The sequence below is a fragment of the Lepidothrix coronata genome, unplaced genomic scaffold (genome assembly GCF_001604755.1).
Source record: "Lepidothrix coronata isolate B3197 unplaced genomic scaffold, Lepidothrix_coronata-1.0 Scaffold38, whole genome shotgun sequence".
Lineage (NCBI taxonomy): Eukaryota > Metazoa > Chordata > Aves > Passeriformes > Pipridae > Lepidothrix > Lepidothrix coronata.
The window spans coordinates 5,434,334-5,455,574 of NW_016690218.1; the positions used below are offsets into that span (position 1 = coordinate 5,434,334).

Genomic DNA, 21,241 nt, shown 5'->3' on the forward strand with positions numbered 1-21,241 from the left:
ACGTTTTCACATTAGAATTAGTACTGTTATAGACCTAGGTAATTTTAAAATGTGCAATACAATTGCTCCCCAGTTATTTAGAATTTTCTTTTAAGGAAAACCTTATTTGGAGGTATAGCTGTGTATATTACATGAGGGTGTGGGTCTAAGTACAATTTTGCTATTGTGATATTTGTCTGTATTTCCTTCCATTGAGTGTGTGAATGGCTTGACTGTGTATCTCATCAAATGAAAAGGAGGTAAAAAAATTGTTCATCTTGGTAGATTTATATTATTTTAATTTAAGCTTCAGTTCCATTACCTTTTGATTAAACATACTTCTGTCTGATGCTATCCATCTTTTATCACTATGGAATCTGCTGCCAAGCAAAAAGAAGGATGGCATCTGAATTATGCAGAAATCATTTTCTATCTATTTTTCTTCAAATGCTGGGCAGTCTTTTTCATAATCCCACCAATACTGCATGTGGCTAGTTCGAATCCTCTGCCTATTTCTGAATATTCAACTATCAAACCTTGGTCTTTTGCTATTTGTTTTTATGGCAATGTATTGTCCTGGATGTCATTTGCTTCAGGTGTACCTCAAGCTCCCAATTCAAGGGTGAAGAACAGTGAGTTATCATTAGTTCTGAAAAGATTTGAGCTATCAGTTTTTAAAGTGGTCTTGTAGTTATGCATTTCTAAGTATAACTTTAAAACCAAACAAAAATAACCATGTTCTGTTGATCGGATCACCATAAATTTTATCAAATGGCTTAGACCACAAATCAGTCACAAGTTATATAGGTAATTACCATAAATAAGATTTCATTCATAATTATACACTTATTGACCTCTTTGGGTATGTGGTTGGTTTTTAATGTGATTCACAAAAGCATAATTGGTAGCATACAATGAGAAGGGTGCTTCTTGAGTTTGACAGAGTGAAATACACAGTCTTCTGCAGTAAAACAAATGAAATTTCACTGTTAAGTAGAGGTGATCATTACCCACTTTCCTGGTGGGCAAAAGCTATTGAGCACTGTTGTATACAATTCACTGCATTATAGTCGCAGATGTTGGTTGTGTCCTTAAGCCAAGTATCTTCTGTGTTAGTAACCTTTATAGATGCCAACAGTGCGTCTGGGTGCTTGAGAATCACATGCACACAAAGCCTTCCCTGAGGAGAGAGGAGCATGGAATTAGATCCGTAAAGTGGTGTCTTCCTTGGGTCAGCTAGTGAGTGTTGTCATGTGTTAAGCTTCATGTCAGCTTGGACAGTAGGAGATAGAACAACAAAAGAAAGAAAGGAAAAAAGCAAGAAATACAAGCAAAGAAGGAACAAAACCTCCCCAACAAACAACAATTGGCCCCGGATTTCTGGCTAGTTGGGAAAATAATTTTTCTTCACCAAAACCCAGTCAATCCTCTTTATTTTTTAAGAATGAAAGGGGATTGACAGATGTTTGCTGGTAACTAGACTGCACTACCAGTGCAGGTTCATAAACAGTAAACTCTGTACTGTGTTCTTCTTGCTGTGCACATAAACCATAACTTCTTTGGTGGTGGCTTCCCCTGCTGTCCAGAAGCCAGTTCTGGAGATATTTTGTGCAAGGGAGAAGAGAGATGGGAAGTAGTAGAGTAGGGCACAGTAATGGCAGTAGAAAATATAAATAGAGGGAGGAGAGCTAAAATAGACAATGAAAAGAAGAGTGAGAAAGTGAGTTGCACTTTATTACATTGCTCACAGGGATCATTGATACGTAATGTGTCCTTGCATTCTTGTGTAGTTAAGGCCATGTCATCAGGGACAATTTTTGCACTTGGTATTACTTGTCCTGTTGCCCTGCATATGTGCCAAGTTTTTCAGCTTCAGTATTATGTTACTACTTGGTTATAGTCACATTCATCCTGGTTGTCTGGAAATTTGCCTGGGTGACTCAGAAAGAAATATTTCGTTGTTTTATAGGACCTACCATCTTTCCACCTTTTTTCATTTTGTTGATGAGAGCAGCTGTAGCTTGTTTCAGGAAGGTAAACTCCTATATATCTGTACTAAACAGGTAGCAGAGTGCATTCTTAAAGCAATGAACAGTATGGAGGTAGAACACAAATGTTAATTCATCGTTGATGACATCTAAATGCACAGCTGTACAATTTCTTTCAAACCTTCATGAACCATTTAAGGTCTTTAAGCCACATATATATTCTGACTTTACTAAGGATACTTAGTTTGTACCCTCTGGCTATGTTAATCCATCTTAATTAGAAGCATTGGTTTTGACTATCTAAACTTTATACAACACCCATTGTTTCTAAAGTTCTAATTCTCTGTACTTCTCTACTCATAATATTAGGCTTCTATATCTCTGAACTTCTGCTTCTGGCAAAGATGACTGAAGATCAGACTCTTTCAAATGGAAGCTAAACTTGTTAGCTGTTTGTAATAATATGTAAAAATGAATGAATGGTTTTAAACAAACAGGAAATTATGCTGTATATTTTGTCTTGCATGTGTGAAAATCCAAACAGCTTGCAAATACTTGTAGTGCTGATTTCCATTGCTTTCTGAAATTAATCTTTTGAAATAAACATGTTTTTAATATAAATATTGGAAGGCAGGAAGTAGAAGATTGTTACCTGAAAGGCAACCTCATAATACATTTAATTACATGTTTGCTTATTTTTCCAAATGTAGGTGTCCGCCTAGACAGAGTACGTGGAGGTCGCCAGAAGTACAAGCGCAGAATAGATGCAGAGAATAGCCCATACCTGAACCCTCAGCTAGTTCAGCCAGCAAAAAAGCCATGTGAGTACACCAGATACACAAAATTTCTCTTTGAGTACAAGGTGTTGACTCCTAGTCCTCTTTGCTAAGCTCCTTCTGACTGGAACAAGGGTTTGGTCAGAGGATATTGCCATGAAGACTATATCAATTTAGCTGTTAACGGGTTTTGTTTTAAATATGCTCATCTTTCTCAAGTGGAGTTGAACAGAGAGCGTTTTTTACAGGTGGAAGTGTATAAAAGCATGGTTTATGCAGTGCAAATTTTACATTTACAGGTTATCTTTATTTTCAGTGGTACATAAAATGGTTCATACTGTGATCATTAGCTCATTGAGGCTTCTACTTTCAGATTTCACAAGAAAGTGATTTTTGTAGTTTTCACTAACTAAATGAGTTCGACTGCTCAACCTCCCAGTGAAAATACATTAAGAGCCTCATTAATTTATACCTATAGATTAATACACTACCTAGCATTAGATTAAAACAGCAATATGCCACACTAATAACAAAGAAGAGATTGGTAGTTTGGGCTCTAGTACCCTCTTCAATTTTTTTGCTTTGTTTTGTTATGTTTTAATAATGTCCTTGATTGTATCTTGCCAGGCTGAAATTAAGAGGGAGAGAGAGAGATGATCATCTCATTGCTAAAATACAAGTTCCATCCTCTTTGCGATTAACTAAAAATAGTTAGGGGTTTTGCTTTGCAGCTTATATAAACTCAAGCAGCGACTGTACTAATTCCATGAAGTAAATTTAATAGCATTATAGCTGTAGTGCAAGAGGTTGGTGTGTTACCCTGAAAAGGCATAACGCCGTATTAAGTATTGTAAACTCCTCCGAATTCAAACGAGAATACACACGTCCAGTTGCTCCTGCCGAGAAGGTTAATTTGCTCCTAAAATGGATAAATAAGCCAGAGAAATAAGGAGGGCAAATTCCTCCTTGTCTCCCATTTGCCTCTGCCCCTAAGCCTCTGACAAAACACATGTCAGTTTTAGCCTCTTGAAAATACCTGGCTGTATTGAAAATGGAATTTGTTTCCGATCGTGTTCCCCAGTAGGGGACAGTGCTGTGTACAATACGTTTGAGCATATGGGGATCTGGAGAGCAAATAAACAGTCTTTGAACTCTAAGTGAAAGGGCATTTTAGCTGTGTCAAAGAAAAAACAGCCAGTTTTACATAAAATTAAGGCTTAAGTGAACATATGGCATAGTTTCCTTTTGCCTTTCCAAAAAACATTATGCTGATTATATTCCTTCAATTGTCCAATCTGGCATCTTCTACTCAGCCTCCATAAGCTGTCCCACTGTTCTGTAAATACAATCTAGGGCTGCACTAAGCAGATTTTGCACATTATAATAAAAACTTTCTGATAATACAATAAAATTTAATAAACTCTAATGCTTAATTTCATTAGAGGTTTAGTTTTCCTGGGTGCACAGATTTTCAGTTTTTCAATTACTTGATATTGTCATTGAGTAGAAAGATTGGTAGCCTAACATACCAAAAAAGCGAAGACCAAACAGACCAAAAAAAAATAAATTCCAACCCAAAAGCCCCAAGCCCTTAAGGCATGAACTGAGGTTAATGCAATTGTACCAAAACCCAGGAATCTCTGTGTAAACCTATGATTACTGCAAAGTGGTACTACATTACCTTTAAGACTCTAACTACACCAATTTCTTTAAGCTCCATTTGTCTGAGATAAACTAACCTCCTCATAAATCACTGCTCATTATCTAAGTGCCTCCCTTTTTCTTAGCTTGTCCAATTACAAACATTTCTGTAACAAACATTTATAAAACTTAATTTTCAAATTTTGACAGATAAGTGTCCAGACTTGAAATAGTTGAATTGGGTTTGTGTGGAAGTAGCCTGGGAGATTTTCTGGACCCAGACTGATAGTTTGTGTGTAACGAAGGCGCAGGAATGAAAATTGGGTTCTATTGATTCTAATTAGGGAAACATTAAATAAGATTTACTTAGAAACAGTGCTCATGGCTATTCAATTTCCTGAGTGATGGAGTTTTCTAAGTACATCCAAAATTTTCCAATGTTTTATACTAGTGCATGAGCCAATACATGTAGCTTTTTCCCTCTACAGGGTGAGAACAGGTGCCTGGAGGAACTTTCCTACAGCTGCTTCTGATCTATAGTGTATTTTCCAGCTTCACTGTGGACTCTAATGGTCTGCTTGTAGATCTTATTAATTGCAAAATCAAAAAAAAAAATAAAAGAGATTTTGTGAATCCTGAATCAAAATATACAATATTCTTGAATCATTTAGAGAATGCCATTGGTGAGGAACCTCATACAAAAATGGAAGAGGTTCTTTGGCCATTTCTTCTGTTGTATGGAAAAAAACCCCTTAACTTGGGGATGAGAGGACATTCATTTATAACTGGTTAAAACATCACAAAGTTGAAGTCCTCAACTACCTATGTTTAGATGTTAAGAAACTCTGTAATTCACTTATTCTACTTTTCAAACCATGTAAAAATATTGGAATTTGGGGGGAAGTAATATTAATTTTTCTCTCTCCCATGTTTTCTGTGTGAAATTGAACAGGATATGAAGAGACTGTTTAAAAGAATTAAAAAAATGTCTAAAGGCTGTTTGCCAATATGAGTTAAAACTATCACCTGTCATCTTTAAATAAGAATAGAATTCTTCATTAATCAGTTTGATAATCAGGAGAATATTGAGATCAAGAATTGCTCAGTTGGCCTGATTCCTATAGTTCATATAAAGCATGAGTGTATCCCCTTGTAATAAAACATGCTTGATGTGATGGTTTCCAGTTGGCTCTTGCACTTATTATATGAAGGACTAACATATATCACAACTTCTGACACACAAATTTGGAATAAGGCAAAAATTGTTGAGACAGTAGATCAGAATCAAGGAGTCTGTGTCACAAAAGAGCAATAAAGTATCAGAAATCTGAATCAAGTGAGTATGTTATGGAAATATGTCATGGGCACTGCTGGGCAAGTCACATCCCAGTCAGCTTCCATTGCAGGAGGACAGTGTGTTCCATCCTGTGACTTATATGCAGATGGCGAAAATTATACTAATTCTGACAGCTTTCTCTCCAGTCAGAAAATACTTGGCATCTTCTCCATTTATATCAAGCCCCATAACTCTTTATCCCACCGAAGGGAACAGATTCGTGTAAAATCACTGAAAGGTGCCTTTTGGGCTTTAAATTCTGATGGTGCATTTGAGGTCACAAGATGTACCTACCATGAAAAATAAAATGTAACTGTATTGGGAAATATAGTAATGTATCCTGTATTAGGAGGCTTAATGAATTAGTCCGTTTTCCATTCTTCAGTTCTGCCTTCTCAGAGTAATAAATCAGGCTCCTGTATAGAGATAAAATATTTCCATTGTGCCTTCACATGGATATAGTGCTCATTTTATGTTTATCCTACTTATAGAACAGCAACACTGTATTGTAAATCTTCCAGGCTCTTCTCCTCTTTTTTCCTCTCTGCACTTTTCCATATAACTTAATTGATTATTCCAAATAGATTTCACAAGTCATCTGGATGAAAAAGTAAATACTACACACATGAATGGAAATGCTACATAGATAAAAATAAGCAGTATGTGACTATGATAAAGTATCATTCTTTGCACAAAACAAGTTTTCTGAGGTAAAGTTTGCATACTTTTATAGTTTTAGACTCTTTATTCTCATTGATTTTAAGGTTATGCCTGTTTGAAAATGAAAGGAGATATTAGGGTATTTTTGCACTTAGGAAGCTAATTGTATACATGATTCTAAGTTTCTGTGTTTCGCCGAACATGAAGTTCATGTAAGACAACACCCCATTTTTCTTACAGCATAGGCCCCAAGGAATACAGGTTCATTCTTAACATTTCAACAGGAAGGATACTCTTAATTTAAGATATTTGAGATAATGAATGCTTAGAAAGTCCTGAGATCAGTTTTGTGGCTATAGTTTAACGGCAACATCTCAATAGAAAGAATGGTAGTTGGAGTTGCTGACAGAAGGTGCAGAATTCAGTGACTGACTGACTGCTTGTGGTAGTTACTCACTCAAAAAATAGACTTGCTTTTGGGAATGGGAGGGTTAGAGGAAGGCAAAACTTTTCTATTTGTGCAGTCCAAAGTATATTATAATGCATGAATCTTTTTCTGTAAGGTTTGTACTTCAGTAACAGAAGGTAATCATGTATTTCTATGTTCCGTTAAATTTACTATATTATGAACATACATGTCTGGCTTGATAAACATTGTTAATGGATCAGATTTGTTTGTGCTGTAACCACTTGTAGAAGCCTATGAAGTTATGATAATGTGTAATTAGGTTGAGTGTCTTAAGACAAATTCTTGTGCACTTTGAAATCTGAGCCATCTGTTTGAAATATAGAATGATACTACTGGTGATCTCATACTGTTCTGGACTGTTTTTGCAGATAACAAAATTGTCTCCCATTTGCTGGTGGCTGAACCAGAGAAGATCTATGCTATGCCTGACCCCACTGTTCCAGACAGTGACATCAAAGCACTTACCACTCTTTGTGACCTGGCAGACAGAGAACTGGTGGTGATCATTGGATGGGCTAAGCATATTCCAGGTACATACAGTATTTATTGCAAATAAATAACATACAGAAATCATTGCATGGGTTATTCTCTTCTGGTAAAAAATACTATTTTTTCTCTCCCTACAGTGCATAAAGTTTTCTTAAGACTCCAGTTTATTCACATAGAACATAGGTTAGATAATAACATATGTTATCTTGGAAGTAGTGGTATTGTTGCAGTGAGTGTTACTGTGTTAATAAGTTTTACATAATGCTTAGTGAATTAATTTTTTTCATGTATTGCTTTTACTAAGATAAACTTACCTTGCTATCCAGAGCATCAGCCTGGTATGAAGGGTAGTGCAAGTCCTCTCCCCTGTAGTCATCTGATTCAGCATTACTTGAATTTAAGTCTGGCTGCTCTGTAACATAAATGCTACACTACCTTATACTGACCAGAGGAGGTGAAAAAATTCAGTTATATTTTGGCCTGGCACAGAGGAATTGTTCTCTTCGTTGAACTAGAGTGAGAACAGAATTGTACCAGCAATTCAGTAGAAAGTACTGAATTGTACCAAAAAGTCTCCTCTTACAACTTATTATTTCCTTGATCTGCATGAAATGGACTGCAGTCTACTTCACGTTAATGCATTGATACTGTAAAAGCTGACTGGCACTCTTATTAGCAAGAAAAATGGGGGTCATCAAAAGCAGTTTCTCAGAAAATTAGTGATTTCTTCAGATAACAATTCAGGTATGTTTTTCCCCCCAGTGCTGAGGTGTTTGTTCTTGCTCTGTGAGCTAGCAGACAAACTCAGAGAAGTCTCCAGGGTTCTCAGTCTGTCACCTTTCACAAACAGTAAAGTCACAGAAAAAAAGGCCAGCTTTCTTTATTGTTTCTTAAGGCATTTTTCTAGTCCAGCAGATGAGTTAGGATGTTGGTGTGTTTTCATCATCAGTTTTCTAATTTTGATAGTGGAGCCTTATTAAGCATAAGACTGGATAACCTTTAATTCCTCAGAATAATACGTCATTCTAATTTTAGATGTGATTTTGTGATACTTTAATAGTAGAATAAATAATCCAGTCAGTTGTTTGTTTATCAAAGTTAAATACATTTTATTTCTAGTTTCAAAGGCAGTCGCAAAGAAATATTCTTGGGGTTTGTTAGGTTTTTTTTTACCCCTTGTATTAACCAGTTCTTCTGGGTCATCTTCGATAAATATAAATGCAATATATGTATCAACACAATGAAAGAATAATAGTAATTTGTACATTTATGGAGTATTATTTTACTTTGGATGAAAGACAACAACCTACAGGCTCTAAAATAGTCAATATGCGACTTGAAATTTAGTCACTCTCTATTGCCACAAACGGTGTATAAACAAGCTCTTGTATCACAAGCAATGTTTTTCTGGTACAGTTAACTTATTTCTGTCTCCTTAAACTAGTTTGTCTTTATGCTTTGAATGCTACAGTAATTTCTTTAATCAAATTGATGGAAGTCCCTTTCCCAGCCCACACTGAAACCAATTTATTGGTCATGATACGCCGGCTATGTTGCTAACAGTCGTAACGAACTGTCAGGCAATATCGCAGTGGAGCTAATTTGAAGTCATTAGGTGTGCAGCGTTCAGGCAACAATTTGTTACAGTGGTTAGGAACACAGCTGACATTTCTGAATGGCTTTGTTCAGAGCAGTTCTAGATGAGCCCAAGCAAATTGTAAACTAATTTAAACATCACTCTATATTATAGTAGCTACTTTGTCTTACACTGGTTGTTAATAAAGCACCCCAAATTAAGTCAGAGTGAGTTAAGTAGGTGAGTTTGAGTTTTATCTTTAGAAGATACTTAGATCACCTTAACCAAAATAGAGTAGCTCTCAAAGAAGTCAGTCATGCTCCATAGCAGTTTCAGGGAAACTTTTGTCAGTTTGATTTGTGAATATGCTGGGGAGCTTTGATTTGGCTGGAGGGATGAGAAGAGCGGAGGGATAAGACTGAGCAGCCTTTAAAATGGTGGCTTTGGTTAGCTTGGAAAACCTATTGGATGCCGTAAACTGGCCTTGAAAATTTAAAGTCTGCGATCTGAACCAGTTGAGGAACATTTCTGCCGTGAGACACCATTTTAGTACAAAGTAGATTCAAAACCATAGCTGCACTGGTAAAGCCGCACAAGATAAGTTTACTTACCTGATTCCATTTACAAATGAGAAGGAAAAAAACCCCAGGAAATTAAGACAATGTTTTTGTAAGCCTTCAGCTAACAGAGAACAGTGATAAAATCCATGTTTGTTTTCTGGCGTTTGAATGCAAAAGTCAAAATGCAAAAGGGCTGGACATGCTAAAGGGCAAGTGATGAGCTTTTGTAGCTTGATTTTGAATGATGGAGTACTGCTGAACTTGGACTGCCTACACTCAGCTAATGTCTGGCAAAAAACAACTTGTAGAAGAGCCTGTACTGGTGCTAGCTTTCTAAGCTAACAAATGTTACTAGAGGTAGAAACATAAGAGAATGGGGAAAAGGGTGCAAATTGCGTAAAAGTTCACTGTAGCTTGGCAGCCTAAGTAAATCCTTGGTATAAGTCCCTTAGAGTCGATTAATTGTACCAGTAGTGAATTTGTGCCTAGCACAGCAAAGCAGCAATCAGCAAATCTTTCTTTACTATAGTGATTTCTTAAGGTTCAGTGTAATTAAAGGCCCTTATATATCAGGTGCTTAATAACTAATAAAGATTTCAACTGTAAAGCATTGCAATGTAAAATTTGTCTTTGTAGAAGAAACCGAAACAATGTTTTTGCTACTCAAAAGAAATTCTTTTAATGGGATTATCTATGGAAAGGTAACAATGCAATATGCGTTCTACCCTGGCCAACCATTTCCCGTTGCAGTCATAAACTAAAAAATGTTTTCAAATTATACAAAGTTCAAGTGCTTTCATAAAATCATTAGTATTTTTGTGGTATTGGAAACATTTCAATACTTGCTTTTATTGAATGAAAAGTCTATACAATCTACAAAAGAAAATATTGAAAGAAAAATATATATGGAAAGCCTTTATCAGTAAATAGAATTAGTCTCCTTGCATTTATAAATCAAATAAATGGAAAGTGTGTTGTTATGAAACATGACCATGTCTTATCTGAAGAAGAAAAAGATCACAATGGCATTAGGAAATGCTTGACTTTAGTTAGAGAGGCGTAAGGGCACAAGAACAGATGATGGTGCCCTAATAGCCCTTTTTAAGAATGACAGGGCCCCGCCATTAGCATCCTTTTATATCCTTGGAAATTGCTCATGCCTCGCTTTTATGGTTCCTATCTGCCTGACTCTTTTTTATTTCTCTTTCAATTTCATCCGCGCTCGGATAAGCGCATGCTAACACAATATGATTGAGCTGTAAAATGGAACGCTGTCGCCTCTAATCTCTTTTATGTAGATATGGAGGTACTTCCACACTCCACTTCATTCTCTCTCCATTGTTGGCCTTTTTAGAATGTGTTGCCGAGTAATGGAGGCTCAGTCAAATATTAGAGCTAGGTTTCACAGGGTGTGATAAGAAGATTATCGGCCCAGCAGTCAGATCTATTGTTGTTCTTTGTGTCAGATTAAAATATTCTGATGTACTGTAACTTCGTTAGTAAAATACTGGAGGTGCTTAGGGAGAGGCTGATGCTGCCTCATCTCCTGCCTGATGAGACAAAACTCCTATTAACTGACCTAAATAAATTGTAGATATATTTTATAAAGCCTCTGTAAGACTTTTATTTTATTTTATTTATTTTATTTCACTTTGTTTCATTTTATTTCATTTTATATCTTCTAAATAAGGGAGCCTTTCATAATTCAGTGTTTTCTGGTGGTTGAGTTTCCTACCCTCTGCACTGTATTTTGGGAAGTTTCCATTTTGTATTTGGTCACATTATATTGATTAAACTTTTGCAGTATGGAGCACCATTCTTCTGATACCTGGTCACAGTATCAGAGTTGTTTAGACTTGATTTCTGTAATGTAACTCTCTTGTTGACATTCAGCAAAAATGCACAACGTTCTTTCATATTAAGTGGAGGCAGCAAACATTAAGCTCTTAAAAATGTGCATAACAGGAAGCTAAAGACAAAATGTTCTCTAAAAAATTTGCATGCATGAAAAAACATCAACCAGACCATAGAAATCAACTTTTTTGCACTTAAGATGAAAAATTTGTTTGGAAACAGTAAATCAGACTAATACATCAAAAATAACTAGTTACATTATTTAGTAAAATAAGCCTGCTTGTCTTCAGCTGTGTCCCTATTTTGTTAGCAGTAACCGTGTTCAAGGAGGGAATTGTTAGAAATTGATACTGCCACTGGTGCTAGCATTAAAAAAAAAAAAAAGAGGGGAGGGAGAATGATTTTGATGGAGTAAATACAAGAATGTTTTGAATATTTTAGTGCTAGTGTTAATTTTTTATGAAACATTGTTGCTCTGGCATACTCTTTGTAGAGGACAATATTTAAGCTTTCCTTTCCAAAGCAGCTCTCAGGGGTGTAGTTTAACATTCTAATACTGAATGAGAACATGATATGCTTCAGAATTGTCATTTCTAAAATGCCCTTTTCTCAACATCTGGTTCAGAAGTACCATCCCATGGAGGTAAAAGTACAGAAAAAAAGTTGACCATAGTCACTTTTGGAAAGCTAATGTTTAAGAAAGCATGAGCACTTACACATATGGTACATCCATGCAGATATGAATTAGGTGCATATATGTACCTGTTCTCATGCACACAGTTGTTTATTGTCTGCCTCTAAATGGACATACAGCATGTGTTTAAATGCCAGAGAAAAAGTCTGAATGTTGCTTTATGATCATACCTGAAATCATATGTTGCAACGACCCGGTATATGTAATAACATACATTGCAGCCATAACCAGCATCCTGTTTATGCCCAGATCTTTCTCTGTATGGTTATTGGGGCAGCTAGTACAGAATCTCAGCTCTGTAAGAGAAATAGGTGTCTTCCTGTATGTCTGTGCCCCGCTGCTTGCTGCTGTAAAATTTGTTCTTTCTGCTGAGGTTGAGGCCTTCTCTAGTCTCTTGTGCTGTTAGCTGAATTTAGGACCACTTCAGACATGAGGAGGACTCCTGCAGCTTTCTGAGAGCACCCCATCACAGCCTGCCTGTCCCTCCATAGACAGGTAGACTTGTAAATGTGGTGTTTACTGCTCACGTAACATGGAATGGAGTATGAGTTGTTAGGTGCTAAGAGGTTGGTAGTGATAATAACTTGAGCCTCTTCTGGAATCAGGACATCCTGCCCTTTAGCAATGTGCTGACTTGGATACTTTATCAAAAGCCCCATATCTGCTCTTCTTTTAACTCCTTCTACAAACATGCACTAAGTACAGAGACCAGACTTACTCTTCCTATATGGAAATGTTCTTGAACTCACAACTTGTGTGACGTGATCTAAGGCAGACCATTCCCTGGGCTTAAGGGTAGAGATTTCTGCCAAAAGGTTTCTCCGAAATGAATGACTTCCTTGACCTCTGTCACTGAATTGTACAATATGGGAAATCAGCAATCGTCTGCCAGTTTTATTTTGAGCACTAGTGTGGATAGACCACCCGACACTGCCAGTATTTAGACCACCATGTTGAGTCAAGCTTCTCTAAGCAGAACAGAACAGCAGTGTGCCTAAAATGCCAGCAGTTCACCTATGCTGTCACTTGAAGTGGTAGGAATGGTGGCAAGTTTCATTTCCTCATTTTTTGAAAATAGCATCACAGAGAAAGGTTTAAGGGATTTTGCAAGGCAGGGAGGAAGAGGTAGGATTTCAAGGATAATGCATAAATAAACACATCCGCAAGTCTCCAAGCCTTTTCAAAACAAAACAAGTAGTCGTGGTAGATCTGTTGGTGGTAGTCGAAAGATCTGTTTGTTTATTTTAAAATTATTTAATATATCCACCTGAGATATGGTGGGGGGCTATTCTTCATGGATCCGTAATTGAAGTCAGTGGCAAAATTTCAGCTGATTTCAGTGCAAAAGAGTAGTAGGCCTTGTGTGCAACTAGGCATGCACGCAGTCTTAGTGTGTCTCCTAGTCAGAAAACACTGGTTCCAGTTCAGAACTGAGAGAGACAGCAATGGAGAGGTGAGGAGGTTTCTGTTACTACACAGAAATGTCCTGGGGTAAAAAGAGCACTTTAGTTTCCAGGTTAGTTTCCCCTTTCCATTTTTTACTTGCATTAAATTAACCAAGGGGGGGAGAAAAATAATCCCAAACATATAAACATCTCATCACGTGCAATTATACATAGATATAAAATAAATTTGTTGTAAAACTCAAAAAAGCAAAAGAAACTCCTGCTAGTTATGACTTTAAAGTCCCTATCTATTAATTGAAAAAGCTTGTTTAAGACTAATCATGAACAAAAGCATAAGAAAGCCAAAAAATGGAATTAACAGGTAACAAAAGAACTTGGCTCAATTCTTATGTTTTAATATTGTAGGGTTTTTTAGAAAAAAATCCTCTGTTTAAATCCTTTTCTCTCAAAATCAGAAATAAATGGTGACTTTATATCTCTGTTAAGTTCACCTTTTATTCATATAAAAGTACTTGCTTTCTCCTTCTGAGTGACTGTCTCCTTTTTGTTTGTTTGGTTGGTTTGGGTTTGGTTTTTTTTTTTTTTAAAACAGTCTTCTCCACTCATGCCCCCAACATTCACACTACACTGTCTGGCTGTTGGACTTTTTTTTTTTTCCCAGTGTCCCCCTTTATCTGCCTCAACCAATCTCCAAATGAATGCATGTCTATCATGGCCTTAGCTTTGACACTCTGGATATATTGATTAATAGTTGCCCTAAGCTCCTTTTAGCAAATCAAATTTTCACTTTTAGCAAGGATTTCGCCTCTGATTTATTCAGCAAAGTGAAATGCACTAAATTGACTTTGACATTCAGGGAAAATGGCTGAAAAACAAAGAGGGGAGGAAAGAGATATAAATTGTGTGGCAGCTGGAGACTTCAAGCATAAAAGAGGCAGTTTTCTATAGAATATCACTGGTTAATTTGGAAACACGCATTTAAACAGCAGTACAAATTATTTTCTTAAAATTAGATGTTTTTTAGACTGAGGATTTGGGATATAATAAGGTTTACTTAGCAAAGTGCAATATATTCAACCCAAATTCATCACTTGCTAATCATGGTGCAAGTGTGGGATCCACTTTTGTTGCCACTAATAATTATTATGTTAAACGAGAGACAAAGAGGTTTCTGAGTAGTTTTATAATGAGGTGCTAAATTGGTAAATATCTTCCTACCATTGCATTATGTTGTTCACTCCTGTCGCCCTTTAAAAATAAGAAATGATTAATAAAAAGAGAGCAAATCAACAGTAATGAATGCCAGTGCTTTTCATTTTCTTTCAGTAAATAAAAATGGCTATTATTTGAATCTTAAATGCAAAAGTATAAAAAGATGTAACAGCCATTTGCTATTACTCTTCTAGCAAAACCAAGAGTGTTGTATTACTCTGGGTGACTTGTAGACTGACTTACAGACCCTGCTTCCTTGCTTGTAAATGTTGTATCACTGAAGTACCAGGAGGCTGAAAATGCCCCCTCGCATATTTGCGAGTGTTCGAGTGCACTGCTAAATAGAATAAAGGAGAAGGGAAAAGAATGAAAAGAAATGATTAATCTGTTCCATTAGCACTTCTGGATGTTTTTGAGGGGAGGTGTACAAAATGTAAAATAAAATTGCAGGAAATGGTTTGGTCTTGTTCAGTGATCAGACATTAGAACAAAAAGTAAAAAAAAAATGCACGTGGTAGTTTGCTCAGTTAATCTATAGAGACAGACCAGGAGCCTTTGGTAGGATCAGTTGTCATGGATGTACAAGTCAAATGTGCTGTGCCAGCCTCTGTTGTTTAAGGATCTGGCCCTGAAGGGATAAATCTCCATCAGTAGTCAGTGTATCAGTGGGAGCTGAGAGTTTCCTTTGTCCCCTGTGTGTACTCACCACCTCAGGACTCTGCAGCAGTGTGCAGAATCGAGCTTTAAGCAAGTATTTCCACTCAGAGGACAACAATACTCACCTTTGTACCCACTTCTTGTGTGACAAACAGGTTTACTAGATTAGGTCTGTGTAAATTGCAGATGACTCAGTAGCAGTTTTCCTTCTTCTGAGCCAACAAGGAATTAATCTTATTACCAGAGGGTAAGAAGTCTAAATGTATCTTAACCTTTTTAATTTCACTGTAATCTCCGTTCTCTTTTTTTTTTCTGTAAGCAAGCTGGATGTGAGGCTTCAGTAATAATGGCTTTGTGCAAGTGGGACAGCATCTGGAGTGCCACACAGGAGATAGCTGGGCACATTAGATTTTCAGGCATGTGACCTCTTTAAAGTCATTCCATCACCACTCCCCATAATTTAGCCAACCAATTAAATACCAGCCTTATTAAAAGGCTGCCAGTTAAGAGCATATTGTATGAAAGAATTTGAACTTCTGAAATAGTCTTTATAGGGGTGTCCTTTCCCAAACTTCCTCTAAGTGTACAGTTCTTACTTCAAGGATGGCCAGCTTCTTACAAGGAGTGCATGGCTGCAAGGTAGGAAGATGCCTTGCTCAGAAACACAGTAAGAAAGTTGGAACAAATCTTGACATTATTCTTTAAGTGAGGACTTTGCAGAAGAGGCAAATGCAGCAGAAGTGAGCCTGTCATTTATGTTCACTAAGTATCACATGTATTTACAGGACTCCTCTAGAAAAATAAAGCTTTTTTTTTCATCCAGATTCACAATTTAAAGAACGTCCAAACAAAGAGTGGCAGTTTTAAAATTCCTGAAGGCTTTGTTGGAAATAAGATAATCAATGTTACATGTCATTTAAGTTGGCATATGAAGGGATCATAGTAGACACTGGAAACGCAGAAGTAAAATTAGAGCAACATAGCCCTCTTATGGTAGCTATTTAGGCTGTTTTAATGTAAACATCTGACTTACTCATCTAACTTAGCCTCCAACAAAAATATATTTACTTTGTTCTGGGTGGGGAAGAAAAGAGCACCTTCTCGGTCATACGTGTTGATATGTAAAACCAGGATGGAATTTTCCCCCTCCTAGGAGGAAGGGGGAAAAGAGCCAGTTGCTCAGATTGGAATTAGAGCAGACAGGTCTCCACCTGTATGACTGGGTCAGAGACACAGGATGGTCTAGTTTCCTAAAGTCAGCTGAGACCAGTTAAATACTGTAATTCTGAGAATGCCTCTACTTTCTCTCTGGATAAGTTCGGCTTCACACCTGCTTAACCTACATTAGAATAGGATTAATTACCTGAATTGCAATGCCCCCTTAGCCAGTCAGCACGTTTCTGGCAGGGCACATGGTGACCTGGGCCTGGTTATATATAGTCTGTAGATAACAGGGGAGCACCTGGGTTGAAATGGCAAGGCTCAGCCCAGCCTGATAAAAGAATCAGCAGTTTTTAAAAATGAGTCTGTAGTAATCGCCCTCTGCATCAGCTGGATCATACAAGAGCTTTATGAACTTACGTCTTCATTGGTAGTAAGCTGTTTTATTGGGCAATGCTCAATTTATGCACATACATTATAGGCATGTATCTGTGTTGAGAAAGAATCCCAAGAAACATAGAATCCAAAGAAACCAAGTATTTAATTACTTAGATGGAGCACTTATTCACCTGTAACTTTTGAAGTCAGGGTTCCATGTTATTTAATTCATCATCTCCAAGTTTTATACTGTATAGCAGACAGAAATACTTGGGTAATTTTCCATACAAGAAAAGAAACACACAGCCTTCCTTTAATTTGAAAACACATTCTATAAAGACAAAATTCTCTGACAGGATATTGGTCTGCCCAAGATATTTTCCATCCCAGACTCCTGAGGCACATATTATAGATGAGTGGAAATTTCACAGTATAGCTCTGACCCTTCTCCCAAGATGTTTTGTTCTGCCATGTCGTGCACCATCAGTTTCAATCAGCTGCATTAACAGTTGAGGTGAAATCAAATATTGAAATGAGACCCAACTACAGATGCAGAAGGCTCCGAGTTCAGTGGAAATGGCACTTGCAGAGTAGAGTCAGCAAGCTTACCAAGTCCTGACATGTTATGCATGAGAACACCAGAGCAAAGAGTTGTGATGAGGGCGGAGAAGAGGTGGGGACAAATCTGCAATTTTCCTGCATCCAGCTGTTGGAGAGATTAAGGGGGAACAGTTTAGCAGATAATGACTGCTGCTCATACGTTTGTTCAAAGAAGAGGGTGCACTTCTTAGCATAAGTATATAATGACACTAGCAGGCTGCAGGGTATTTCTAGCCAGAGATTTTCTTCTAACTATGCTTTAGCATCATGCCTGCATTAATGAACAGGCATTAGACTCCGAACTTGCTACGATTCAAGCTATATGTGGTAACATATGAAAGTTACTGTGACCCTTGTGTCTTTCTTAATTAACTGTGCTTGCAGTGAGAAGAATTTAGAGTCCTTTCCCATATCAGTCTCTTGTAGAAAACCATTCCACTCTGTGGTCTGTTCTTCACTTTTTACTAGTTTGAAGTTTCCCAGGAATAAAGTTAACTGTTGCGTGTATTCAGGAACAGGTTGTTTAGTGTCAGGGAATCTTCAGCTACACATATAACATGCAAAATGAAACCAGATGATCTTCATTCAGTGAAACCAATAGGAGTTATTTTGAAGAGTTTTTTCATGTTCCCACTTAACTGAACATTTTCCAGACACCATTAATGACTTGTGCTGAATGCTTTGCTTGATGTATTCAACCCAAATTTGGAGTTCACAGTGTTCGCAGGATTGTGCCTGGCACTCCAATGGTGATGAGTAATTTGTACTGTGTACTGTAATCCTCATATATGAAGCACACTGTGGACTCTCTAATGAATAAAGTTCACTTGGAAACAGGGTGCTTCAGACAGGCACCAGGCACAGAGTGCTGGTAGGGCTGGGGACAAATAGTGCACATGCTATGCAGGATTATTCCTGCTTCCTCTGTAGCATAAACCTACAGAGGGCAGTGTCTGACAAGAGGCTTAGATGGGCATTTCAGGAGATAAGAGGATGTTTTCGTGGAATATTTGCATGTTCATAACTGCAATCAGCCAGCATCAATGATAAACATACAGTCTTTCAGAGAACCTGCTTGGAGGGCAAAAAAAACACCTAAAAAGAGCTTGTGATGGGGAGATAAGAACACAGGCTGCCATGGGGCTCCTGACTTCCAGTGCTTCAGCCAACACAGATGAACTAGAATTTGCCATTGATAGCTACACCGGCAAGTGTACTGTCTCTGTGGTAGAAAGTGGTAGCTATTTATATACTGAATGGCAATACTAAACAATTTAGGAGAAGCAGTGAAGTGTGTCCTATCCAATTAAAAATGCAGTGAGAATTTTAGGTAGGCAAAATGTAATTATTTAATTGGAGTTTGACCGGGATGCTTTTCCGCTGTTAAAATAAGTATAAATTACATGAGCTATAAAACTTTAAATTATGAAAATATTTTGAGGTCTTTGAGCATGGTAATTGGAGCTATATATTCAACTTTGTTTTTATCCTGACACTTCATAATGGCTGTTCCCTAAAGCAAGCTTTTTTTTACATTATCGAATATCCCTTAGTGAAGCAAATTAGCAATCAGTCTGGAAAATATTTAAGTAGTACAATCACATTATTTACACAGGCACTTCCATTGTGCAGAGTCCTCTGTGTTCCCAAATATTTGTAGGATCACTTCCTCAGCTGTCAGCATTCACGCTTGAACCTCTCTCTTTAGTAAAGCTCTATATGAAAATCCATTAAGGCCAACAGAAAGACTTGCCTTGATTTCACTGTGCTTTGGATCAATCCCTAAATATGCAGGTCACTATCTGAAACCTGTATGGACCTCAGTGCTTTACTATTTGCCTTCTGCTTGAATTAACATTTTTGTTTAAATGGGGGAGGGTTACTTGGTGCAACTCCTTGCACAAAGCTTTTTTTTTATTATTTTATTATTAACGAGAAAGATAATCCTACTATGGAGGATTCATTTACTGTAAGCAGAATAAGGGTCTGCTCTTATCTAGAACCATATTTCAGTGCTTATGTGGAACATCAGCATCTGGCCAGAATGATAGAATGTTTGCTGTGAAATGTATTATGTAAGTGTTTATATTATCAATATGGTGCAGATAAAAACCTACAGAAACACTGCATTTAGCATTTGGAATAATTTTAAAACACCATTCAGCATACTTCTGGAAATAGGTTCTCTGATGCTGTGGCTACAGTCAGTGACTCCAATTGCTTGAATTATATTGTCCAAAATACACTCCCCAATTAACTTATCAGGTTGAGGAATTCCAGGTATTTATTCTGTAACTTTGATACTGGTGGGGAGTGTTCTCCTGGGGTTCTCTAAATTAGAATGACTTTTCTTATGCAGTTGTTTTTTCCCCTGAATCAGCAAAGACTTTTTCGTCAGAGTTTTGCTCTTTGGCTTTTTCTTCACTGCTTTTTAAGGTTTGAACACACAGTAAGTCATATCCTGGTACTCCTATTGATACATTTGTACAGTGCTGAGGTACAGGCTCCATGTTACATCCATACTTGGCTCGTTATCCTCTTATCAAGCTCTTTGCATCCCTTTGTTTATTTGAGGAGACAGGAAGACTGTGTGAAGGCTGCTTAGTCAGGGATATCAGCGTTGTTGGCAGGGGAGTGATTGCCAGTTGAAAAACAAGGCATTATTGCTCATTTTTTCCCTCTTATTAGTTTGATTACATTTGCAAATCAAATCAATCCATCAGACATGATCAGGCCTCGTCCGCATTTTAAGGAATAGTAATCTCCGTCTAATAAGATGCAAATGTGTCACATCGGTAAGTAACCAATAAATCATCGTCTTGTCTTTGGCAATCATTAAATATCAGAACCAACAGTCAATTTTTAGTATTTTCAATTTGCGATATGCCGCTGGAATATAAAGATAGATGGACGTAATTACACAAACCAAACACTATTTCAGTTCATTCCAGACAGCAAATTTAGTGGAAGGTATAACTGGCTTGTCATCACACTACATTATTCCTGGCGGTTCATGCAAAGTTCACAGACAAGCTTCAAATGGACATTGCTTTTTTTACTTCCCTTAACAACGTTCCCACTACCACCACCAAACTTCAATAAATGACTTGAAATGCTATAGGACATCACTTCCATCAGTGCCCAAAAAGGCACAGGAAGAGAAACATTACCCAAAAGTCCAAAAGTTTTCTAATACTTGCTACATTCTTCCTCTCTCTTTTCCCTCCTCTCTCTTTAGACATTTTAATCTGAAATTTCAGTTTTTCCTCTGACACAGAGTAACTTTTTCACAATTTTTGCAAGTTACCTCAGTTTTAGTAATTACAGAATATAATGAAGATAGACAGTGAAGAAGGATTGGCACACCAGCTTCCCTCTCTCTCTCTCCTCATCTTTTTAAAGGAGTGAAAATTCAAATTGTTTTTCTTTTTCCTTTTTTTTAAAATTGATTTGGGATTTGGAAAAATTGATTGCCTCATGTGCATCCCAGGGATTCATTGATATGTTTATTGTCTGATTTGCAATGTCTTGCTTTCCGTTAATGACTTTATTTGTGTACAACAGTTTACATGCTTTTCAAGAGAGAAAGAGACATAAGCTTATGTCCTGGCAGCACTAGTGGCAAAATAACCCAAAATCTCATCTTAAACAGCAGAGCTTTTTTCTGGATATTTTGGACTGATTTAATAGTATAGGGTACAGACCCTAAAATTGCAGATCTGCAGGGAGTCTGCTAATTTCAGCAGGAATTTGGGCCTTCTTACAGTGCTGAGTGACATGAGAGAGAGAGAGAGAGCGTGGGCAA

General features: G+C 37.2%; 1 protein-coding gene across 15 annotated transcripts in view; it reads left to right on the forward strand.

The window, feature by feature from the left end:
• The window catches only part of ESRRG (estrogen related receptor gamma), a 391,578-nt gene that overhangs the window by 338,831 nt on the left and 31,506 nt on the right, over positions 1-21,241 (forward strand). For all 15 annotated transcript variants that reach the window (XM_017812810.1, XM_017812795.1, XM_017812796.1 and 12 more), the window contains 2 exons: positions 2,678-2,788; positions 7,218-7,379. In XM_017812810.1, the coding sequence (XP_017668299.1) occupies positions 2,678-2,788; positions 7,218-7,379 (273 nt within the window). The remainder of the gene's footprint in view (positions 1-2,677; positions 2,789-7,217; positions 7,380-21,241) is intronic.